The 25072-nt window shown below is 41.1% G+C and overlaps 2 protein-coding genes, 1 long non-coding RNA gene and 1 other non-coding gene across 9 annotated transcripts; 3 read left to right on the top strand and 1 right to left on the bottom strand.

Moving 5' to 3' along the window:
• The first annotated feature begins 582 nt into the window (after positions 1–582).
• Positions 583–9587, top strand: LOC100842679 (protein LAZ1 homolog 1). 4 transcript variants are annotated; one of them, XM_024457031.1, is made up of 10 exons: positions 583–751; positions 3186–3530; positions 5167–5585; positions 5749–5805; positions 6259–6367; positions 6862–7046; positions 7136–7224; positions 7398–7653; positions 8566–8808; positions 8895–9587. In XM_024457031.1, exons 3-10 carry the CDS (start codon positions 5370–5372, stop codon positions 9171–9173), a joined length of 1434 nt encoding a protein of 477 aa, XP_024312799.1. In that variant the 5' UTR covers positions 583–751; positions 3186–3530; positions 5167–5369; the 3' UTR covers positions 9174–9587. The 4 variants fall into 4 exon arrangements, with proteins under 4 accessions (XP_024312799.1, XP_024312800.1, XP_014753181.1 ...); XM_024457032.1 differs by lacking the exon at positions 3186–3530 and adding an exon at positions 1308–1405; XM_014897695.2 differs by lacking the exon at positions 3186–3530.
• An 841-nt stretch (positions 9588–10428) lies between these two features.
• Positions 10429–10501, top strand: TRNAA-AGC. The gene has a single exon. It is a non-coding gene; the product is annotated as a tRNA-Ala (tRNA).
• A 1034-nt stretch (positions 10502–11535) lies between these two features.
• Positions 11536–16891, bottom strand: LOC100842374 (putative ubiquitin-like-specific protease 1B). 2 transcript variants are annotated; one of them, XM_010230332.3, is made up of 9 exons: positions 16206–16891; positions 15419–15498; positions 15239–15329; positions 15021–15119; positions 13925–14017; positions 13699–13818; positions 12628–12731; positions 12198–12270; positions 11536–11995 (listed from the first exon to the last, which is right to left on the bottom strand). In XM_010230332.3, exons 1-9 carry the CDS (start codon positions 16689–16691, stop codon positions 11933–11935), a joined length of 1209 nt encoding a protein of 402 aa, XP_010228634.1. In that variant the 5' UTR covers positions 16692–16891; the 3' UTR covers positions 11536–11932. The 2 variants fall into 2 exon arrangements, with proteins under 2 accessions (XP_010228634.1, XP_003557935.1); XM_003557887.4 differs by having other exon boundaries at positions 15239–15332; positions 16206–16885.
• A 3433-nt stretch (positions 16892–20324) lies between these two features.
• On the top strand, positions 20325–24297 carry LOC104581782. 2 transcript variants are annotated; one of them, XR_001407618.2, is made up of 4 exons: positions 20325–20873; positions 20967–21040; positions 21319–21378; positions 23378–24297. It is a non-coding gene; the product is annotated as an uncharacterized LOC104581782 (long non-coding RNA). The 2 variants fall into 2 exon arrangements; XR_729943.3 differs by lacking the exon at positions 23378–24297 and having other exon boundaries at positions 20326–20873; positions 21319–21619.
• Positions 24298–25072: the final 775 nt, after the last annotated feature.

Genomic DNA, 25072 nt, shown 5'->3' with positions numbered 1-25072 from the left:
TTTTCCTGAAGGAATAGTATTCCTCCGTCCAACAAAAAATGTCTTAACTTTGACTAAATTTGAATGCATCTATATACTAAGTCATGTCTAGATACATTTAAATTTTGACAAACTTGAGACACCTTTTGTTGGATGGAGAGAGTATGTGACATCTGAGGAATTGAAACCGCATATTAACTCTATATTAAGTAATGTGAAAAGGAGCGTATAACTTATTAATCTGAAAATTATAAATGCATCTGAGATTAAAATAGTTGAAACAGAGTAAAAACAAAAATTGAGATCGGCCCGATCCAATTCCGGGTCTACTCTCCAGAGGCTGCGCGGGTGGGCCATGACGTGGCCGTATACACACGGCAGCACCGCTTCTTTATTTCCGCACACCCGCAGAGAAGGAATCCACGGTTCCACACCATCTGTTCCGTGCCCAGCCCACCACCACAAAAATAACAATAAATAACTAGCAACACCTGCTCCGTCACCTGTTATCTCTACTGACAGGTGGGGCATCCCGGCAGATACAAACAGCGGTGGAGGCGTGCAGCAAACGGAAGAAGGCCCCGTCGCTCTCCGCTCCCATCCCGTCGTCCGAGGCCAACCCAGATTTCTTCGAACAAAAAACAAAAAAACTTCTCGTCTCTCGTCCCTCGTCTCGTCAGAAGCGAAGCGGAAGCGGGAGCCGAGGACTCTTCTCTGCAACCGAGGGCCTAGCCACCCAGGCACGATCTGCTCGCTCCCATCCGATTTGAAGGTGCCCGCCTGCTTAATCCCTCATCATAGTGCAATTCCCGATCCAGTTTGACCCGTCTGTAGGTGGTTGATTTGATAGATGCGCTAGCAGCAGCAGCAGTAGTTGTTGCGTTTTTTCCTTGAAGAAGAAATTGGTGTTGCAGTAGGTTTGGGCTCCGAGTAGATGATATGTGCGGCGGTGAAGGCGGAACGAATCTCCAGTTCTCGTCAATGTTGGCTGCTCTACGCCGTTGTAGTGAGGTTTAAATCGCGAGGTGCGGTGGGTGATGTAGTTTTGGGTGGCTCCGATTGCTTGACTTTTACTCGGTTCAACTACGGAGTATTTCGTTTTCTTTTTTGCTTACTAGTAATAATTGCTTCTATCGCGCAAATGACTCAATTAACTAGTTCGCTTGAATGTTTGGACTGTGCTATTGCTATTGCTACTGTTATTAGTGGGTCTGTCGCTACATTGCGAATTGGTTGGATCTCGGCAGTTGTCCAATTAGACCATTGATTTGTGTATGCTTTGCGCCGTTTCCTAATTTGTGTTGTGGCTAAATTGGTTGGTGGCTCAGCTCTGGACCGGTTGTTGAGAAGAGCGGTTGGATCATATGCTACTTTGTTGTTGCTTTACATGTATGGTACCATCGGTGGATGAGAACATCTTTTTGAGGTAGGGCGAATTTCTCACATTTACTATTTTTCTAGGTTTGCAAAATATATTTTAATAAAATTGACTGTCCACATTTTAGGATGGATTTTTATCTTGTATATCTTATGATATATAGTCTACTGATATTTATGTTAAATATAAATTTTCCTCATATTATATGTCAAATCGACCATAATCAAATGACTGTAATAAAAAATATCTACAACATAGAATATATGGCTATTATTCTGATGCAAATAATTCTTGAACTTAATTTTTTATGAGTAAATATATAGTTATTTTTACTTCCAAAGATACTTTCATACTTACCGATCTAAAAATATCAAGTAGATATTTTGCATAATAAACAACGCCTACTTCGAGAGATTTGCTATCTTATCAACAAAAATTACAAGATCTGAAACATGGTCTGTCAAAATCAGAACTCACTAAAAGAAAAATACACCGCCTGAGCATGATTATCACATCTACTGTTATCAAGTAAGATGATTTTTATATCAACTTTCTTTTTCTACAACGTTTCTATATCAACTTTCATTAAGCAAGAAATATGATTAAAGGAACGACAGTTAAGACATCAGCGAGCAATCGTACATGGACATCAACACTAGATAGCCAAAATAACTATAGTACGGGAAGTTGGGTGTCTTGAAGAGCCGGTCTTTGTTGGCCATATCGCCGTCGATTGTGCAAAGTCACGTTGGAATGCACATGCACCGCCTCACGTGGGCATCGCCGTCGAAGTACGCAACAATTGACCAGTCGTCCTTGTCTCCTATGACATTTTTCTCGGACCCGGTCCAAATGCGTAGCTTGACAAGTCATCGCCAGCGTTGTCTCTATTGATCCAGAGTTAAATTAGTTGAAACTTTGTAAATTTATTTTATACAGAGATGCAAATACAAATTCGCGCAAACAAATGTGCATCTAACAAGATTTAATAATTTGTCTTAGAATTAATTCGAATAGCTAATAATTTGATGCAATGGTTATAGTACCTAACATGAGTTTGTCATTCTTTCGTCTATCATGTATTTCTTAAAAAGTATCACTAATCCCAGTTTAATACATTGTTCTTGCGTTTAACAAGTTTGTGAACCAAGGTTGAAAAAAGCGCTAAGCAAGCGGTGAGGCACCGCTGAGAGGAATTGAATCTTAAGCGTTCCGTACATACTCTGTTTCTGAGAAGTTGGCGGAATTCTTGGAGAAAATCAAGAGGAATTGGAGAATTCGAGAGACACTGTTGCTCGCCCAGGAGAAATTGGGGGGATATTTGGTGGGAGTCCAAGGGAATAGGAGAAATTGGCCGGATTCTGTTGCTCGCCCAAATTGACGGAATCCTTGGAGGAAAAGGGTGAATTGGAAAAATTGGAGGTATTCTTGGAGGGAATCAGGCGGAAGAGAGAGAAACCGTCCCTGCGGCTGAGAATTGTGCTAACGAGCCTTATGAGCTCTGAAGTAGTCGCTTAGGGCCTAAGGCCCTGTTTAGTTGGGTTTAAAACTGTTTTTTTCTTCTTCTGTTCTTTAGGTGATTTTGATTTGGTTTTTACTTGTACCATCATCTAAAAATATTAAGTAAAATGTGAAAAACCAAAGCTGAAAGCATCTAAATAGATACTTTTGTGACTTAAAAACCAAAAGTCAAAAAGCGGTTTTAAATCCAACCAAATAAGGTCTAAGCGATCCGTTTTCCGACCGATGAGAGCTTTTGCGCGCTTAAGTGATGTTTTTGAACCACGTTCATGTTATGAACTAAACTGTTAATTTACTACATTTACAGATGTACTCCATCCGTTACATGATTCTTGTCTCAAATTACGGAACGGAGCCACGGAGGGAGTAACTGTGTGATCGAGCTCGTTTACTGCTTCCTCCCTGTGCCCCTCTGCCTCGCCAGTAGTTGGCTACTGTACCCCGGCAAGTATTCAGTGACTTAAGTCAACTGCTTTGTGAGGCTGACAAGTGGGCCAGCCAAACGTGGGACCCACATCTATCCCTCCCTCCCTCTGCCGAGCGACCCAGTCCCCTCGCTCCTGGATCTTCTTCCTCCTCGGCCGAGCGCCGCCACCCATCACGCTGCCGAGCGCCCATCGTCTTCCTCCTCGCGCGAGCGCCTCCACCGCAGGTTGATCTCCCCTTCGATTCTCTCGCTCCCGACCGTTTCTCCTTCCATCACACCACTTACGGATTCCGCCCTTTAGCTCCCCGTTTCATAATCTTCCCCAATCCGTACCTGAGGCAAAAATCAAGGTAGGGCAGCCGCCCTACCTTGCCCTACTGGGTCCTCCGCCCATGTATGGTACCATATCGTGTAAACGGCCGCATGTTCTCTGTTTTTTCTGAAACTCAAGACATCGAGGAGCCAAGGAGGTAATTGTTGAGCGCCCAACATTGTCTTTGCGAGCTTGTATGAGGGATTTGCACCTTTTGATCTTGCAACGGTGGAATTGAAACATACTTCTGGGGATACATCTCTATGAAGAGTTAGGGTGTCGTAAGGGTAGAACTGGAGGTGTAGGGGTTTCGGCTACAATGACTGGAGTGCTTTTATATTTTGCTTGATTGCCAGACCTTTTCTTTTACATGTGGGGGGATAAAAGTTATTCTTCCCCATATTCAAAATTAAGACAGAATGGAGTCTCAAACATAGGTGTTTTTGTTCGCAACCTTGTGGAACCATCACTGAACTGCAAAGGAGTTCTCTTGATTGCTGGAGTGATGGCCTATTTCTGTAGCAGTAGGACAGACATTGACTATATTTACTCTTCATAATTGGCGATAATAGCCTTGAACAGAAAAAAAGTAGAGGGTATGTTTTGTGGAATTCTGTACCAGTTACCTTTCAAAATTTCTTTTGAGACAAATTTCCTTTCATAATCTTGCTTCGCTACGATGGAAATGATTCGATTATGGACATTTTTTTTCTTTACCACCTCATAAGTAAATAAATTTGGTATCAGAAATACTGAATCTGTGTTGAAATTCTTACGAATATTTAGAAGATATGAGGAAGAATTTTGTTGGTTCACAGAGTAATTGATGTGCTGTTTTTCCTTGCCCTACTTGTTACCCTTACTGAATCAATGGGAGAATGATGCTGAAAAGAAGAAAATTATTGTTCACTATGGCCAATTTTCGGATAGTGGAGATGTGCATCTAAAACATGCTGTTATGCCGTGCCGCCTTTGATAGTGTAATTATCAGAGACGAGCCTCTAAGAATGTCTTAGATGTTCACAATTTATGTGGTCTTGTGTTTTATCTTCCATAATTACATGTTGAACATGTGTTGAATATTTAATATTCCATCCGATCCATAAAAAGTGTCGGCCACTTAGTACAAAATTGTACTAACTTAGTACAAAATGGGCGACACTTTTTATGGATCGGAGGGAGTACTTATAAGTTACTCCCTCCATTTCTTAAAGATTGGCATATTAGCTTTCATTAAGACAAGACTTTGACCACAAATTACTATGTTAAAGTGTGGTTTATATGACATGAAACCACAAGTATCATGAAAGTACTTTTGATAACGAATCTAGCGATACTAATTTCATGTCATATAAACCACACCTGGACATAGTAATTTGTGGTCAAAGGCTTGTCTTAATGAAAACTAATATGCCAATCTTTAAGGAATGGAGGGAGTATATATGTTCCTTTATCTTTTATGCTTCCATTTTATCCTTTTTTTTTCACTATATCTTAAAAACAAAATAAAATTTGTGCATCTTACAATCATTTTTATTCTATTTTTAGTTTATAGGGAAGGACCAGTATGCACCACAGCAAAGTATTGCAGAAGACTACAAAGAGTCTGAGTGTATTAAAGAAGCCCAAAAGAAGATTTACTCAGTTTGGGAATCCTGGAATTTTCTAGCTTGTAGACGAACAGAGCCAGAATTTCAGCTAAAGACGTCAGATATACAAAAACAATCCCTGACACTGCAGTTTTTGGCAGTATGGTGCTTAAAAACATGTTCCGCTTCATTTTGGTGCTGATCCACGTGAGCAGTTGTTTGGGTCGATCAGGGAAAATGTTTTCTCCTGGCTTTATTTCAGTGTCAAAGTCATTACCGAGCTGGCCAATTTTTAGTGCAGGAACGTCTGTGACTGTTGCACTCGTTCTGTCCTTGTTTCTAACTTTCGAGCATCTCTGCGCATACCATCAACCTGAGGTAGTTTACTTTCAGAATTTATTTGGTTTATTAGAAGAATATATTTTTGGTATGAACGGTTATTTATCAAATGAGCTGGATTTGTTCTAAGTTTTCAACTATACATCCTGTTCTTTTCAATTGTCATACTTTTTAATTCAGTTGATTACTTTGCCCATTGCAGGAGCAGAAGTTTTTGATTGGCCTCATTATGATGGTTCCAGTGTATGCTGTGCAGTCAGTAAGTAGATCCAGTCTTTACAATGAGCTGCTATTGCACTTATTAGTTTAGCGTAGATGTCACAATGTTGATACTTGGGATGAGCATATGAACATTTGATGTTTTGGAAATGGGCAGCACAAAGTATTGTGTTAATTATCTTACTATGTTTGTGAGCCTCTAATGAGTACTTTGCTATTCTTGTCTGATCTTCATTCATGTGTAGATTGTTAAAAAAACATCTCTGATCGCATTGTTATATACTTACTATTCACTATTTTAAGTATGGCGAGTAAGTGTTTGAAATCTAGTAAGTCTAGAACAATCTTTACATATTCGAATAATCACCTGTAATTTCTTCTGTTCCTTTTCTCTACCTCCTTTTTTCGTTGACAACCTTGATTTTTCTGTATACTTCGTCCATGGTTTTGTTTCCTTCAATGTCAACAGGATAATCTTTCTTACGTTTTGCAGTTCTTCTCGTTACTGAATTCAAAGGTTGCATTCATCTGTGAGCTGATGCGGGACTGTTATGAGGCATTCGCAATGTATTGCTTTGAGAGATATTTGATAGCATGTTTAGGTAGGTATTTGTTTTCCAGTTGGTTCATCCTATGTGAAACTGTCTCTTTTCAATAGTTGGAAGTCATTCATACACTGTTGTGATTTTTAAGTGGTTAGTTATCTTAATCATTACTTGTTTAATGTATATCTCTTCTTCTGATAATAGTATACAGGTTCAAAAAAGAATATCTGGTAATACAAATCACAAAGAGAAATTCAGTTGAAAATTTGAATATCATTTGAGTTGATATTGTTTTTTATGCTTTTCTGACAGACTTACATATCGTGAAGTTTCATTAGAATGTTGATGAAGCACCTTATCCTGCCTGTTGCTTTCATTTGGTTAGTGCATAGGGCCTGTTAAATTGGAGTGAGGGTTAATATGCCAAAAATCTAGTTTTTTAGCCTGCAATGCCCTCAGCTTTCCTTATTTTTTTATTGTTAATTTCATGCGAGTTTTTCCTTATTTATTTTCCTATATTGTTTATGTCATTGGAATTTTCATCGTTTCAGGTGGGGAGGAAAGTACCATCAGATTCATGGAGGGTCAGTTTACACCGAGTGAGAGTTCTCCTCTGCTAGATGTTGATTATGACTATGGTATTGTGAAACATCCTTTCCCACTGAACTGGTTTATGAGAAACTGGTACCTCGGTGCAGACTTTTACCATGCCGTGAAGATTGGGATTGTGCAATATGTAAGTCTTCACAATGCCCAAGTTTTTTTACATTTTCTCTTTTGCTGAATTGTAACTTCTCTGATGTTGGAGTATATGCTTTTCTGTAGATGATACTCAAGCCTATTTGTGCTGTCTTGGCCATTTTCCTGGAACTTTTTGGAATCTATGGAGAAGGAAAATTTGCATGGACATATGGGTAGGAGTCATTTCGTTCGCCTGGTGCCTTTTTTTCCAGTGATCTTTTGAATATCTACTAGAAAATGAAGATACTCAAATCATTTTATGCATAGTTGCCATGATTCTGAATCAGAGAGTCACCAACATATTTCAAGTTTCAAAGTTCTCACAGCGTTATCAATCCCTTTGCAGGTACCCATATTTGGCTGTCGTCCTAAACTTCAGTCAGACATGGGCATTATACTGTCTTATACAGTTCTATACAGCTACCAAGGAGAAACTGGAACCTATTAAGCCCCTGTCCAAATTTCTAACTTTCAAATCTATTGTATTTTTGACATGGTGGCAAGGTATAGCTGTTGCATTTCTGTTTTCAACTGGGCTTTTTAAAGGACACTTGGCACAAAGACTACAAACACGTATCCAGGATTATATAATATGTCTTGAGGTATGTTTTATCCATCAACCTTTTTTGCAGTGTCTAGTTTGGGTTTTTTCACTGGGATCCCTTGTTCAGCTTCTTTCACTTCATATCCAGATGGTGCAGCATGTAGTATTTAGTGCTAATTTTCCTTGTTTTAGGTCATTTCATGTTTAGTTTTCTCAGGAAGTCACCTCTATCTGTTTTGTAGCATTATGGGAACATGCAAAATATGTGCTAAAATATTTGTCCAGTTGTTACATGCTTGTGCTTCCTCTGTCATTCACGATGTAGTTTCTTTCAAAAGAGTTATCTCTGGCAGTATGCACTCTGTAAGGGCATGTACAATGCAAGATGCTTAGAGAACTGCTTAGAAAAATTAACCGGTTTTTGTTTAAGCACTGGTGCTTATTTACACTATGCAGATCCCTAACTAGGCACCTCTCCTATACAAATAAATGCTGGTGCTTAAGAAAATGCTTGGTTTATTTTCGTAAGCCCCCGTCTAAGCACCTTGCACTGTTTGCATGGGCCCATGTATTTCTAGAAAGCAATTTGTATTTCTTTGCATATTGATGAATCTTTTACTGTGAACTGTTCCTCCACAGCTTTCCTTCATGTTGCATGTTCATAAATGTGGATGTTATGTCTATGTGAGTTATCTCTTTTTCAATATTGACATGCTCCTGTTTGCTTTGAGTTTTCTTCAGTCACAACTGCTGTATATACTATGCGCTTTTTGCATCTGTGATTTTGTTTGCTTGTGCAAAATTTTGTACACATCAATTTCTCTCTTCACAACTGAGGATATTTTTGCATTGTGCTTGATTACCTGTGGAATTTACTGCAGATAACGATCCTACTCTGCTCTCATTTTTTTTAAGAAAAAGTGTTTCTGTTTAAGTTGATTCCGACAAAATTGTGTCCCTTGCTTGACAGATGGGGGTTGCGGCAGTGGTTCATTTGAAAGTATTTCCAGCTAAGCCGTACAGACGCGGGGAGAGAAGTGTTTACAATGCTGCTGTCATGTCTGATTATGCATCTCTCGGAGCTCCAGATCCTGAAGAAGAAAGAGAGATTGACAACTTAACAATCATGCAAACTGCTCGCCCAAATTCAAGTGACAGGCGGTTGAGTTTTCCTCAGAGTGTTCGTGATGTTGTGTTAGGAAGTGGTGAAATTGTAAGCTTCTGATACTTGAATTTTCTGTACCTCTCACGTCAATCTCTCTTCCCATTTGTCTCACTTGTTTTATGGTACCCTTTCAGATGGTTGATGATGTCAAGTACACTGTTTCTCATGTCGTGGAGCCTATGGAACGGAGTTTCACAAAGATAAATCAGACACTGCACCAAATATCTGAGAATGTCAAGCAGATTGAAAAGCAGAAGAGGAAGGCGAAGGACGATAGCCATCTTATTCCACTAGAATCATGGTCGGAGGAATTTTCAGAAGCTCATGATCATGTTTCAGCTGGTAGCTTTAGTGACAGTGGATTAGATAGGAAAAGGTACAACAAATTTCGAAGACTCCGCAAGTGGTTCTAGCAGTGTGTGGTGGGTTGATGGATTATGATTTTGGCTAACCTTTACCCAGAAGTAGAAGTTTATACACCGTAGGACATAGTGAGGCAAAACAGTGACGATTCTGATGACCAGTGATTTTCAGGATGATGGATTCAGAGCTTCAATTTGGGTCCTTAGTTTCCTCTTGTTTATAGCTGAGCCTAGCCCTTCTCAGTTTCAGTCGGCAGTTGTTACATGGTTTTCCTACGAGAGCGACCTTAGGCTAGTACAGGTAAAAGTGTTAAGCTCTGATGATTACTGATGTAACGATCCCCAAGCTTCTTTGTATTAGGAATCATTAATGGAAGATATTTGCACTAGCAATGTAAAGTGTTTCCCAATTTCTACGGTTGACGAACTGTTACAAATTTATTGAAGTTTGATTTTTCTTTGAAACTTGAATTCAATAGGTTTCCCCGTTGGCTCGCTCCTCGCTCCTTTTTCAAGAAAGGGACTCTGATAATTACTCTTTCCGTTTCGTATTAAGTGTTAAAATATTACATTTATCTAGATGTATTTGACTTCTTCCGTTTCATAATTCTTGTTGAAATATTACATGTATCTAGACCTTTTTTAAGAATAGATACATCAAGTTTTGAATAAATTTAAGACAAGAATTATGAAACGGAAGGAGTAGTACATAGAAAAGCAAATTTGAATCACTTGATATATATGTGACGGAGGAAGCAGAAGACGAGGTCCTCCGCGATGCATGTTCTGGGTGCTGCTCCCTCTGAGCCACATGTGGCATACTGAGCTTTCTAGCCAGTCGTTTCATTTTGTTTGCAGCTGTGAGCTTGTGACTGCTTTGAATTGAATGTTGCACTGTGTCCGACCTGATTTTTATAAAATGGAAGAGGGGGTCGTTTTGCTCCCTGATCATCAAAATAAAATAAGATATAGAGACCGGTCTCAATAGCATTACTGGCGGGATAAAGTTTACAGACGTAGGTGCATACGTTGATGAGCCGTGCGTCTTCCGAAGGGTATATGTACGATGACCAGTGCTGTACGTACGATGGATTTGCTTACGACTTCAGTACGATCCAAGCCTTGCACCTTTGCACGTGAAGAGACAGGGTTATGTGTCCCCCACCAGGCCGAGAGAAACACACATCATCGTAAGCAAATGGTACTGAATCCATACGCAGATCAGTTCTGATCATCTAGAGCTACCAGTACAGATGACACGATAGGAAAATAGAAATCTTGTGATCACCCGTCCTATGTGGCAACTGGGGATGTAGCTCAGATGGTAGAGCGCTCGCTTAGCATGCGAGAGGCACGGGGATCGATACCCCGCATCTCCATTTTTTTTACACATTTCTGAAACGTTGATATGAAAATTTTCTCCATTCAGCCATGCTGACGAGCGCAAAGTACCTTCATCCTGTAATTTTGCAGAAAGGTGCAGGCCCGAGCCAGCAGACCATCTCGCTCGCTTGTGCTGCTGTGCAGCGGTGGATTCTCCCCAGCGCAGAACCAACTCAGTTTTGTCTTCGCTGATTGGTGGTCGGGTTTCCTCTCTGTGATTCGGGATCGTCGCGGTGAGGTCTGTGCTTGTGGCAGGGCAATTAGATCATCACAGGACTCAGCAGTAAGCAAGCTAGTTTATGTCCCTCTTAATTCTAGTACTTGGTACCGTTGGACCATGGAGTACGAGACTACAGAATTCAGAATTGGTGGCTGCACCATGGAGCAGCGGCACCCTTCCCATGTATAGCCGTCAGGCGAGATTCTACCTTGTGTCCCGGATGGCTGTGGGGCATGGTACCGTTGCTTCATGTGGTTATGATGTAGGATTTGTTTGGCTGTCATAGAATTATAAGTATAGCAATTCAATTTGAAATTCCATAGAACCACTCCTATACCTAAAAGTTATCACAAATCCTTGTGGAAGACAAAAAATGATTTCTTTTTAAGGAAGACAAAAATGATTTATGAATTCAGAATTCAACGAAATCAAAATTCTTGTAAAACATTGATTACATTTCTACCAAATGAAATGAGAATTGCCAAACGGGGTGAAGGTTTTCCAAATCCCCTCTCCTTGGATGGACCTTTTGATCCATATAATCCTAAAAGCCAAAAGGTTCAAGCCCTTGAGATCAGTGACCCCAGGAAAGAATATGTAGATATTTTCACACTTCAAAATATGGGTTTAGATTATTTATTTATTCAATGTTTTGGGTTTCATGGAGGCATGGACCTCAAGCTCTACATATTCTTCGTCCTGATTCAGGATTGCAACGTGTTGCGCCAGTTTTCTCTTGCTGTCGTCGGTAGCGGCTCTGCAGAGAAAATAGCTAGGAGTGGAAGTGTCGAATCTTAAATGAGCAGCAAATGCCACAAACGATCTTTCCATGTGCTGGGGTAATCATCACCGAAGTTGAAGAACAGAGCAGAAGAATACTAAGATAATGTTATCGACATCAGCAAGCTAAGACAAAATACCTTCCAGTGTAGAACTAAAACGAGTTAACAAGAGTAAAAATGCCAATACTTCAGTACTTAACCTTCTAGAGAGCAATTTGCTCAACCTACTAAAGATTTTCTTGCCCGCCTTTTAACTCCATAAGTAAGAGAGCTTTACAGGAATATGACAACAATCTTCAACGCCAGTAGCTTCAGGTCACAGACCAACAACTCTTCAGTTTCCCAAGGAGAAACGAGCATCTTTTAAATCTAATATTAACACAAGTTAATCAACCTCCTTTCCAAAAGAAAATGAAATGCATCCATTAGTCAGCTCTTAGTCTTAAGATTTCCTTTACTGTTCTCATCCGAAAGTATTCCATGTGTTCCTGTGGTTGAAAAACAACTAAGTTGAGAGACTGGGGCTTACGCTGTTCTACACTTGCGGCAAGTGTAAAATAAGATTATGCACTGAGCTAGAACAAGCATCTCCATACACCTGGACCAATATAGGTCCAAATCCAAATGGCAAAAGGTGCTAGCCAACAGAGTATTCAGTCTTCTCAAATTTGACAAATCTAATTTACTCACCTGACCAAAAGATAAGCTAAGCCCTCTGCTGTAGAAATCAATGTACTTGAGCATAAACATACCACAATCCCACCTGAAACAATGAAAGATGCCCGTGTCTGTCAGAATTATATCTTTGCAAGTATCAGTACTCAGGTTACGAATAAAGGTCAGTAGTCTGTACACGACCAACCAACTAAACATGGAATTCAAAGAAAGCACACTACAAGTGATGAATGTGTACTAAATGACAATATTCAGCAAATTATGGCTGTGGTAGTGAAAGTGAATGTCTCCCATAATATTGAATTTATGCATGAAATGCTCACTAGTGTAAATAACACATACACATTCTGTTGTAAAGGAACATAATCAAGTATTTTATCAAGCGAGTGTTTCCCATGATATTGAATTTAAGCATGAAATGCTCAGTGGTGTAAACAAGGCATACCCATTCTGTTGTAAAGGAACATAATCAAGTGATGCTTCCTTCCAAGAGCTTATGTCAATCTCTTTATTACTCTTGTCCTTCACTTCATCCGCAATATATTTATCCTGTATATGGCATACACAGGCATCATACATTTTTCTCAAAGTAAAAAATTAAACAAGGTCACCACATAATGTATCTAGCCTGTATACTGCATACAACGGAATTTCCCTCTCCACCATATAGTATTCTGGTACTTCTGACGGATAGATATAAGTATAGAACCAGATCATTTGAACTCTCCCAGAGCATACCAGATGCACAGAGGTCCATAGCATTTGTGGGTTCAGAGAGATGTACCAAAGTTTTGCTTAAATCAAACAACACGAAGTCTCTTCTTCTTTTTTTGCAGTTAACAAAACATCTAGGGAAATAAGTATTCCAAAATGGGACTGGGGCTTCAATTGATTAAGATGGTCCGGGTGTTCACCCCTTTTCATATAGAAATACTATTACATCCATTCATCTAAAAGTGGTCGTTTGGACATCGACAAGATCTTCACAATACAACTTTGACTATTAATTTCTATAGGATATATCTATAAAATCCAAAAGATGTATATCATGAAAGCACTTCTCGAGACAAATTCACACATCTGATTTTCAGTTATCCAATTCAAATATTTGTAAAGACAGTAGTAGTCAAAATTTCAAAAGTTTGACTATACCTGGTCCAAAAGGACAAATTTTACAGGACCAGAGTGAGTATGTTCTTTTTTTACTTCACGCCTTTTATGTTTGAACGCATTTGACATGCTAGTTTGACCATACTTTTTACAGCTTCCACTAAAATATATAAGTATAATTCCTTTTAATACCGGATGTAATGATATATTTCTATAGCCGATCTGAAAAGTTTTAATCTGCGCAATCAAATTTTAGAAAGTTCTTTTTGCAAGAGTAACACAATTTTATGGCAAAGGATTCTAGGAAATCATGTAAGAAAGAACAGAGGCAATATATAGAAATGGCCAATCTATATCCTGGCTGTTCCAGCTAGAGATTTATTCTCGACAAATTAGTTAAGCTTACCAGCACTCTTCGTACACGACTATCCTTGCCGCAAAGAGAATCAAGATATTGGAATGTTTTTTCCTTCATGTTTATAATCGCTAAACACCAATGTACACTTTGATGTACAGGGACAAAGATCTACAAAGTAAATTCCGAACATAAGTTGAACATGAGAAATAAGCATGCAAAAGAGGAAGGTTGGTAACAACAACAACAAAATTAAAGAATGCAACATCCACTGTACTTTATCACAGTCAATGAGCTCATAACCCAATTTCCTGCAGGTAGTCCATCTTTTAACCGATTTGTAATCATATCCATTTTTTCCACCTGCAAGCTGATAAAAAATTCAGAAAATCAATTAGGCTAAATTAGATGGTGATCAATTTTATCCATAAGGAAATCAAAGGCTGAAATGTGTGATTTATAGTACTAAACGAAACAAAGGTCTCAAATCAAGTAACAACAGAACCTGAGAAAACAAAGAAGGCAAACAGGGAGCTACTCTCCGCTTACAAATGTATGTAGCCATGGCATGCATGAAGTAAAACATTCCCAGTTTTGACTCCTAACATGTATAAAAACTACAAATGGCTTGACTAAATATGATAGCAGTAGATATGCCATGAAAAAACTAATTTATTCGCACAGATCTCGGAAGTAATGATACAAATTAAGAAACCAAGGACAATTAGGAAACTACTGCTTCTGTTAAAAAAATGCATGTCCCAGAGGCACTGAAGGTCCTAATTTCAGCTAGTAAAGATGCATCTATAACAGGCACATGAAAGTGATAGCAATATGGTTTGGTTTAAATTAAATACTTCCATAATATTATAATGCTGTAGATCTTTAATAGCATATAGTTACAAGAATTTGCGGCTGAAGGTACATTTCAAGACTGCATGCTGTCTAAAGAAACATACATAAGCAGTCGGCAACATACTTTAGTACTCCCTCCGATCCATCATAAGTGTCGCTGATTTAGTACAACAATCCATAACAAGTGTCGCTGATTTAGTACAACAACTCTCGCTGATTTAGTACAACAGTTGTTGTACTAAATAAGCGACACTACTGTTGTAAAAAATCAGCGACACTTGTTATGGATCGGAGGGAGTAATACATCTCCATAAATTAACAGTTGAACCAGAATAGAATTTAATACTTTTGGAATGCCAACCACCAAGCAGGCATATTGTGAAAAATCCTAACTCAACAGGCGATTAGGAGAAGTACAAAAACATGCAAAGTTATGAAACAAATAAAAGATACGCACATATGTAGTGTGAAATTCTGCAGATTCAATAGGAGAAAGCACAAGAAGCATATAGTCTAACCTTCTTATAGAAAAATGTATTGAAGAAATGACATTTCAAAAACCTTTTGGGTTCTCTTATTCCCCTCTCCTTTAACAATTCAAGGTACAAATTAATGACCTGAAAATATGGGAAATTATTTTTCTCATGCGTAGAAATATAGTCAACAATTACCACTGTGAAGCTTCGAGGTTAGCTGTAAATCAATTTTTTTCAATACATTTGAGATGAACATTTACCTCGTCATTTAACCAGCCATGTGGTCTCAAGCACCGAAATTTCTCTCTACTAACTTCAATGTTAGACGATTCATGCAGCACCAGGACTTCACTACTATAATGAAAAGGAGCGATTTTAAGCCGTGTTGACAAGGTATATAGGAAGCTCGAACAATATGCAAAGAGGATCATCAAAAGTACCTTGAACCATAACCGTACAAACAATCATGAACTTCATTTTCTTCTTCAGCAGTTAGAGGTATAAAGAGTTGAGACAGATCCTGAAGACAGATTAAGGTTGGTAAACCAATTGTGAAATGAAGCATAGAAGGTAGTAGTACAGAGCTGCAATCAAGCAGGTTAATCAACCATGAACTGAAGGCAAAAGGAGAAAAATAACTCTTTGGTTAAACTCTTAGATTGAATTAATGGTGCCTCTCCTCAATTTTGAAGCAGCTAAACCAAGTTTGAATCTAGAATACACTACATTTGTTTCATCAGTTCAAGACACATAGTTAGGTTTGCTAAAAACAAGACACGTCTTAAGGTTGCGGTGACAGCAGCTTCTCTATACAGTGACAACCTTTCCCCCTGTCACTAGGAGCTAGGCGGATCAACCGCGGGGACACCACGGGCATGTGCCCGGGCTTCCTGGCAGCGCACCCAAGGAAAAACACCGATTCTAATGGTGTCAGGTGACTGAAATCGTGAGGCTTAAGCCTCAGTGCCCAGGCTATAGCGTTGGGCTAGCTCCGCCATTTCTACCAGTGTGGCTGCCACTCCCAATCTGTAGTTGCTCTCATCAAATTGTTCACTTCTTCGACTTGAGACAATTCCCAAACAACACATTAATTTTTTGTTTCATTTTCACATCCATCTATTTCTCATGAATCCAACATAAGAGCACAATTTATCAGCCATAATCTTCATAAAATCCTGTTCATCAAGCACAAGAACGCACACCCACGTAAGTGCTTACAAAACATACCTCCTTGGGAGCCTTCCGCAGCTCTTCAAGCACCTCTTTTTGAAGCGTGACCTCCACCTCGATTTCGCCCAACCTCTTGTCGTGCAATCCTGTCTTCTCAAGAGCTTCCTTGTAGAACGGTTTCATCTTCTCCCGCGGAGGTGGCACCGCCTGCCTTGCAACCTTCGTCGGGTCGAATCTCCGGATCACCACCTGCCCTAACTCCACATCGTCACTGGTGGCCACCGTGAGACCCCGCGCATCCTGCGACGCACGGACCCAGCCCCTGAACACCTCCAGGCCGCTGTCCCTGCGCATGCAGTCCGGGAGGGAAGAAGACAAGAAGTTGCCCATGTCGAACGCGAGAGACCTCGCCTCCGGTGGGATAGGCGGGGACTCGAAGAAGAAGTGCTTCCGCTTGGGGCTGCGAAAGTGTGGGTAGAGGAGATCGGAAGCCGGGAGGCGGCGCTTGCGGCGGTTGAAGAGGAGGCCGGCGTCCGAGATCATGGCAGAGACAAGGATGTCAGCCCCATGGGAATTGGAAACCCTAGGCTGGCTTCGTCGGGGTTAGGGGTTTGGGATCGAGCTCAAGTTCTCACCGCCAGGGGAGAAGAAGCCCGGGGACTAGAGAGTAAAGACTGAAGAACTTTACTGGAGACGGCCAAATTCTCCTTTCACCCTGAAAAAGTTAAGAAATTGGAAGCATCACTCGTGTCGAAATTTTCTGAGGCGCTACTCCTGGCGTCGGCCGAGCCGTAGGCGGGCTGGCGGGGGGAAACCGGTCGCCTTCCGCCGTTCCGCGTCGTCCAGCCTCAAGGATTGTTGACGGATATTGGAGTTAAAATTGATATACTCCTTCCGTTTCATAAAAATTGACACGGTTTTAAATTAGAACTAGTTCAAATTCGTGCCAACTTTTATGGGACGGAGGGAGTATTGATTTAGCAATTTTGGAAATTACTCGCGGACACACCACATAAGCAAATTGGCCAAAAAGGGCAAAAGCTTTTGACATGTCTTCCTCAGAAAAGTGATACATGACAAGTTGGCCGGACCCTTGCAGATGGTTTAATCTCATTTGAGTTTCGGCTCAGGTCGTTCGACACATGATTACATAGTACTTCCTTCGTCCTTAAATATAAGGAATTCTAACCTTATCATAAGTCAAACTCTCTCAAGTTTGATCACATTTATTGAAAAATGTCCAAATTAGTTTATTAAATATATATAAAAAAATATTTCATAGTATACTCATTTTAATGTTGTAGATCTTAGTAGATTTTTTATTAACTTGGTCATATTTGAACAAATTTGACTTAGGACAAAGCTACGACTTCTTATATTTAGGAACAGAGGGAGTATTGTGCAGAAACGTCTGTCTTATGATCCCACAATGTTTTTGCTAAAACGGTACACCATGTTGAACACATGAGTGCAACAATTTTTTCTTTGCATGCAATACCCATTGATAGCAATATATATTTGAGTAAAAATGATCACACCATAGAAATCGATGGATGCAACAACACTAAAACATGCAACATGAAAACAGTCTTTGAGAGGGACATCCATAGTTATTACAACATGTCGTCTTTGTGCACGTGACAAAGCATGCACGGGCTTGCAACATGTCAGAGTAGTTTTTACAGTATTGGAAATTTCAAATTAATTGACTTTCTAAATCTAACAATTTTTTGACACACTGACCACACCACCTTGAGGAAGCCGGCGACGGATCTGCCGAGCCGAGAGGATTTGGCTGCACTAGACCCATTGCCCATGGTCCCCTTGTCTTCTTGGGCTTGATATGATGAACTCGAGCTCCATGATGGGTCATCCATGGTGTTTGTGATTAGGTGCTGCAAAAGGATGTGGGAAGCAAAGAAGCTCGGAGGAGGTGCTACAGCCTATATGCAAAGAGGAGCTCGAAGGAGATGCTACAGTCAATTAAGGTAGGAGCTCGTGAGGACGAGCTTGCTCAGGAGAAGACATTGTAAGGAAGCCATGGGGGAGATGGTGTCGTGGAAGGGAAGAGGAGAAAGATGTCTGTGTACTAGAAGGGATATGATGAGAAACGAGGCGAAGTGACACACCTTCTAATCTCCTTCAATCCGACGGTTAGGAGTGTGGTCTACGCCTGTTTTTCCTATCTGTACATCTTCTCTATATGCCTTTAACAACTTTCTTTTGATACTTTAAGGTTGGCTCCGTCCTCGTCTTCTTCCTCCTCCGATTTGTCGGTGGAGATAGTCGGGGAGGCGGAGGTGGAGGCCGCTGCGGAGACGAGGTTCGACCCTGAGGACATCGCACACACGAAGGAGGCGTCGAAGCTCTCCATCGCCGAAGACGACGCACGCCGGCTCGCCACGGAGAAGAGGATGCTTGCGGCGGCCTACGACCTTTCCAACACGGCTTCCGCGCCTCCGGTGACGGCAGCTCCCCCGGTCATCGTCCTAGCATTCCGGTGAGGAGCATTTTGTTTTTGGGTGCTTGCTCCTATAATTTAGCTAACTTTTGGTACATGTCAAACTAGTAGATGTAGATGAACTACGTATATTAACGATCGAACAGCGATGATGTGCGATGGAATGCGAAGAACCAACCCTCGTATTTATATGAAGTTCGCGCAAAATTTCAAATTTGTCTTCTGTTCGGTTTTGGTATTCGGTATCTGTTCTGTCAGAAGACAGCCAGTACCGATTTCTAGAATTCAGTTGATCCGAACTCGGTTAGTTCGGATCGCTCGGATTCGATAACTGCTAGAGCCAATCCCTCGCCGGCATGGGCTGGATGCCGCCCGAGCTCCCCCCCACCCCTCCGACGGCATCGTAGCGGCGGTCGAGGTCGGCCACGTGGCCGCTGAGGCCGGCCTACTTCCCCCACTTGCGGGCAGCCTCGGACTGGCGGTGCCGGGCTTCTTCCTCGGCAATGGTAAGCCGGCCGCCGCTAGGGTTTATGCGGCCACGGAGACCGACGGCCAGACGCGCGCGGAGATCGGGGGCCGCATTTTAAAGAAGAGGCTCGCCGGAAATGGAGTGAGTGGCAACGGCGGCGGCGGAGGGGGGTGGATTGCGGCGGACGGGAGTTCGGAGTTGGAACCAAAAAGCCCCCTCCGGACGCTAGGTACAGTGCACAGAAACGAACGAAAAGATTCGGTGATCCGAATTTGGTTTTCGGTTCTTGAACCGTTTGTGGTAGGCTCAAAACCGAAAACTGAATCTTGTAACATGCCATTCTACGGTTCTACCCATGTTCAAGGTGATTGAAGTCGTTTTGGGACTGCAAAATCAGGCCACCGCCATTCCTCAACAAAGAAATCAGGCCACCGCCGACGGATGCCGAAGAAACTAACCGGATGCCGAAAAAGAAAATGTTGTGATCTTCACCATGGTTACCATGGCGTCAAAAGAGAAAAGAGGCTCTGGGAATGCCTCTCGACGTTTCTGGATGAAGCGCTTTTGTTGGTTCTACCACTGGTGGTAGTACTAAAGTAGGACTGCTTGTGTACTGTCCTCAGCATGTGAAATCTGCTCTGACTGAAATAATGATACTTTTCACAATGTCCTGCGAACTCTTTTAATTTTATTGTACCTTGCATGTCTTAGAACAGTACCTGTACTTACATGAGCTACACCTTAACGATTGCAATTAGGAAAAAGAAATGATGTCGAATGAATCTAACCACGGACAATTTCATGTACGGAGTATTAGTTTTTCTTTTTCTTTTGAAAATGGGACATCACCGGTCTCTACGGCAAGCGATGCACACGGCCGATATCATCGCGAAGTATTTCTTCCGTTTCTCAATTTTGACTAAAATTTGAATACATCTATATATTAAGTCATGTCTAAATACATTTAAATTCTGACAAACTTGAGACATCTTTTGTTGCACGGAGGGAGTCGTAGATACGGCCATAATCATTAGAACTGATGCATTTAAATCATCACTCTATCCTAGCCACCTCATGATAGGAATTAGCTTGTCTTGTCAGACTAATATGAAATCTAACATCAAATAGGTTTTACAAAAGAATGAGCTGCACATATATAGCACCGGCGAGCAGTTTCTTATATTTTGATTTCATCGTATCTTTACGCTGCTTAATTTGTAGTTGGGTACGTCCGTCCGTCCGTCGCCCTCGCCCCGCCCGCCCGCTCCCAGCACCCCACGAAAACTACCCCAGAACTCTCAAAAAAGCAAAGCATGTGATTAGCTCCTCTCTCCCGCACGGCCCTCCACCGTTCTTTCCATTCCCCACGCTATTCCCCACGCGATTACCTCCAATCAATCAATCAAGCGATTAACTGCGTATTCCCCAAAAACCAGTACAAACATGCCTATTCCCACCCTCCCCTGCGATTATCTCCAGACTGGATTACGACCTCAAGGTTTTTTCTCGCGCACACACACCGATCGACGCGCCGCCACCTCCCCAGCCGCCGCCTGAGGAACTGCGCCTCCAGAGTTTGAAGTGCCGCCGCCGTCTCCACGGGAATCATCACTGCCGCCTCATGGAATTACCAATCGACGCTGCCGGCTCACTCTATGCGTCCAGAACCTCCAGGAATCGAGCCGTCCAAAACGTGTTCGAGGAAATGCCTCAAGGGTGTTGTGTTCACAAGAAACCCGGTGCGGGACGCCCATGTGGATGAATTTTCTGGTCAGCAATTTGTATGTTTGCTTTGGTAAGAGCTTAACTAACAAAAAACAATTGTATCCTTTTATATTATTGTGCCAGATGTAGAATTATGTTTGGTTTTTATTATTGCTTGGTAAAGGAGTTGCATCCATTGGAACGGAAGATTTTTAGACGTTGCCGGTCATATCAGAATTCAAAGGCTTTTCCATCCAAGTAAGCTATGTGACCCTTGCTAGCTTGTGTTGGTTCCTATACATCAATCTTGTTTAAACTAGCTAGGCTAAATAATACATACCTTCTTCAAGCTCTGCAAAATATCTTTTCGGTTTAGTTACATTTCAGATAAAGTGGTTTTGCTTGATTTAATTTTGCTAAGATTTAAATTGTCGTGCGTTTAGTAAGATCAATGTTGTTTAATTTATTTTCTGGCTGTGGGTATGAACTCATGATGTTTAATTTGCTTATATATCTTTTATGGTTGTGCATTGCAGCCATCTGCAGGGTATGTTGAACCGGACTGTAAGATTATTAGAAGCAAGAAAAAAACATGTGTAAGTTCAGCCCATTTAGTGGTCGCTATTCATTTATTGCCTGTTGTTATTGTCTTATGGGCACTCCGACAAAGGGTTCAACTGTGAACTTTTTATGCCTACAATGCATTCTGCTATTGAGTTAGTTGCCACTACATAATAGTGACTATATGTCTGGTATATTCGGTATTGTGAAGATCAGGAGACATACATATGTCATTTTCTCAATGCAGATCAAGTTACTTCGTTTGTAGACTTCAAACACTTCAGGCCTGTATAAACTTTGAATCCAGGGGAATATACGCATTCTCACTCCACAAATATTACAAAAGAGCGCATGTCTTTTACTTCTTGTAAAAGATGGAAATGTCATATTACAACTTCGGAAAGAGGTAACAACTGAAAGATCGGTATGGTCGACTAGAGGGGGGGGGGGTGAATAGGAGACTAACAAACTTTAACTTTTCTTGTTCTTGAAAGATACAAACACTTAATCTCAGGGCTTTTTAGATTCTCTAAAGTGAATGCAACCCTAGTATGAAGTGCAATAGCCGAAGCACTAGCCGAAGCAAAGTATAGGCAATGAACTAAAGCAAGTAAATAAAGGGGCAAGTAAGATACCACACGGGAAGACGAAGATTTCACCGGAGTTCCACTTATTGTGATCGATGTACGTCTCCGTTTGGAAGAGTGCTCTACCACAAAGGGAGAGACTTTGTGGGAGAGCCACCACGAAGGCTCATTCTATTCTCCAACTCATCACACCACAAAGGTGGGATGAGCTTTCACAACACCACAAAGGCGAAGTGAGTTTCACTAATGGCTTCCTTGAAGGCGAATGTCGAACCTTTACAAACAAGGAGAAGGGCACGAATCCACAACTAAATTGGAGGCTCCTTCCCAATTCCTCAAACACCTCCTCACAAGATTGGAGTGCTTGAAGAGACACCTTCCGGTTAGGGATCCCAAAATCCCAAGAGTAACAAAATCTACCAAGGAAAACGAGGGGAATGAACTTTTGATTTGGTGAAACCCTAGATCGAGCTCTTCTCAACCCTTCCTCAAAGTATTAGCTAGAGGAAAGCACTAGGGAGAGAGATCTCGAGATTTGAAGCTTTGGAGGTGAAGAACGCTTGCAGGAATGGGATAGAAACCATTGGGGACGAAGACCCCCTTCTATAGGAGTCCTCGATTTCTGCCCGTTATGTGTTGTTTCTGCACAGGGCGGTACTACCGCGAGCGGTAGTGCAGCACCGGTGCCGCTATATGTTAGTAGCGTTTTGCTACCACAAAGCACTGGTGCGGTACCGGGGCGGTACTACCGTCCTGGGTAGGCCGGTACTGCCGCCCTGGAATGAACACAGGCAGAATCCCTTTGGTTAAAAGATAGGTATAGGTTTTAGCTATTCTTCACTGGTGGGAATGAGGCTATCTGGTGGGTGCAATTTGGTGGTTGTGTGTACGTGAAATTGATTCACCCAAGCCTTCTCAGATGGACTCCCTCTTTATAGTATGGATTTTCCTACGACTCAATATAAATAAAAAGCCGTAAATCTTTCTACGCTCCTTTCCTTTGAGGGCAACGAACCGCATTACTTGATTCTATATAAATTCTGAAAACACTTAGCATACGGTTAGTCCACATATAAAGTTGTCATTAACACCAAAACTCATTAGGGATCGAAATGCCCTTTCAACAACCCACAGTCCAAATATATATCATTGACACATTTGGGTGTTTATATATAAATATATATAGTGCATTTTCAGGTGTTGATCAGTGCATTTTTTACTGAGCAGGACACATTTGTCTGAATTTAGCTTTCTTATTAGAGCAATGTCATTTATCAAAAAATATTATACATACTATATGAGTGCATTAAGTTTGATCGATTAGGTGTTTATAATACCCAATTATTGATGATGCATTCTTGTTTGGTCTATTCATTGATGTAAACTTTGGTTGTCTTTCGTTGGTAACTTTTCTGATGCAGTGATATTTTCTTCATATCAAATGCAGGTCCTGAAGAAGGTATTCACAGGTTGAACTTCCCAAAAAACCGAGGCATATTAACGTAGCCTTTTTTGTTGAGATAGTAACTATTTATATCCCAATTTTTTATTTTCCGTACTCGCAATGAACTGTTACATCAGAAGAATTCCACATTACATATGTCCTATGTATTTATGCGGCATATTTTTTTGTGACAGTAAATTGAAGGCAAGACAGAAGAGCATTCAAAAAGTCTTCTTAAATTGGCCATTCATAGTTTTGATTTATAGGATGTTTGCCCTATATATTTTTTGGAAATATATAGGTTGTTTGCTCTACAATGATTTGTAATAGTTCTTTGATCTGTAGTCTTACCGAGAAATCAATTCATTCGTAGGAATACTTCTGACGTTACATGCTAAATCTCCAGTACATTGACCACATATAGGATGGCAAGAGTTGCGAAGAAAAACATGTTGCTTACAGGGATTGCAGCTATGTTGTGGGGCATTTTCAAAATGAATGGCCTCATGAACCAGAACCAGTTGGGATTATTCTCTCTAAAATGCACAAGAGCTGCTTCGGTGGGGTCGCAAGACTTCTTCAACATCAGGGCCGCAAAAAAGTGATGGGCGCCATGGATCCCAAGCCTCCAACTCTAGAGGATGTGGAGAAGGATATGATGGTTCAAGGTGGGCTAAGAGGTTTCAGTTTATTTGAGCTGCTTTTGTTTTCTGAGAACTGCAACGTGTTGTTGCAAAAAGTCTTTTTCTTGTCGGTCTGTTGCGGTCTCTTTGGTCTGTTTGTGGCTATCAGTAGATTTTAAGCTTGGAGGTAGTCGCCGAGTCATTTCAAGTCAAGGTGGAGTTTTAATGTCTTGAAATATCATTGTGATATTTTGTATACGCTTGAATTTTTACATGGATTATGTGCGGTACTTGATTTCACATGCATAATGTGCGGTAAATTACTGTATATGGGAAGCAAGCGCAACGTGATAATTTTGCAACCAGTCATAAACCACGAGCCATGTAGTCGTTTGTGAACTATAATGATTTTTTATTAGTGTTTACATACCTATTCACAGTTTGCATTTCCAATTCACGTATTTGTTGTCTATACGTCTGTGAAAATTATAATATTTTTATTCATGTTTTGATGGATGAGTTTGTCGATCCGTAGCAACAATTTGTTTTATCCGGTGAAAGATCATGTTATGCATTTTTTTTCTCCTTATAAGATTACGTTCTAGATGCAGAATTCTGGTCTTAATCTAAGGCCTACAACTACAATTAACTAGATTCTGCCATATAAGTGTATCCGTATTAACTAAATCATGTAATGTTGGTACGTGACCACTTTATTGGCCTGCCTTGATGGCTAATTTTCTACATTATAGGTTATAAAGTTGGCAGATTTTACTGTACCTAACACTCCACATAAGCTAAATGGAGTATTAGAAAAGGGCATTCTAGTCTTTACACATTAATAAAAATAATTAAAAAAATGCTCCTAGTTTCCCTGATCTGGTCTGGCGTCTTCCTCGCGCGCGCTGGTCTCCTCCCAGCCTGTGCCGGACACCGTGCCTCCCAGTCCGTGCCGGCTGAGCCGCTGCCCTCCTCGCCCACCACCCTCATTTGAGCCCGCACCGGCCGCCGCCCACCTCCTGGCAAGCGCCAACCGCCGCCGCCTCCCTGGTACCCTGCCCGCACCGGTCGCCGC

The sequence above is a fragment of the Brachypodium distachyon genome, chromosome 1 (genome assembly GCF_000005505.3).
Source record: "Brachypodium distachyon strain Bd21 chromosome 1, Brachypodium_distachyon_v3.0, whole genome shotgun sequence".
NCBI lineage: Eukaryota > Viridiplantae > Streptophyta > Magnoliopsida > Poales > Poaceae > Brachypodium > Brachypodium distachyon.
The sequence above is the reverse complement of the archived record's forward strand: the minus strand, read 5'-3'. Positions and strand labels throughout refer to the sequence as shown.

Excerpts from the sequence above, each read along its gene's own strand:
- LOC100842679 (XM_014897695.2), top strand. The coding sequence starts at position 5,370 with ATGGTGCTTAAAAACATGTTCCGCTTCATTTTGGTGCTGATCCACGTG. Across the intron at positions 6,368-6,861 it reads ATATTTGATAGCATGTTTAG|GTGGGGAGGAAAGTACCATC; the intron begins GTAGGTATTTGT and ends TCATCGTTTCAG. Across the intron at positions 7,654-8,565 it reads ATTATATAATATGTCTTGAG|ATGGGGGTTGCGGCAGTGGT; the intron begins GTATGTTTTATC and ends CTTGCTTGACAG.
- LOC100842374 (XM_003557887.4), bottom strand. The coding sequence starts at position 16,691 with ATGATCTCGGACGCCGGCCTCCTCTTCAACCGCCGCAAGCGCCGCCTC. Across the intron at positions 15,499-16,205 it reads TGCGGAAGGCTCCCAAGGAG|GATCTGTCTCAACTCTTTAT; the intron begins GTATGTTTTGTA and ends ATCTGTCTTCAG. Across the intron at positions 15,333-15,418 it reads TTGTACGGTTATGGTTCAAG|TAGTGAAGTCCTGGTGCTGC; the intron begins GTACTTTTGATG and ends TTTTCATTATAG.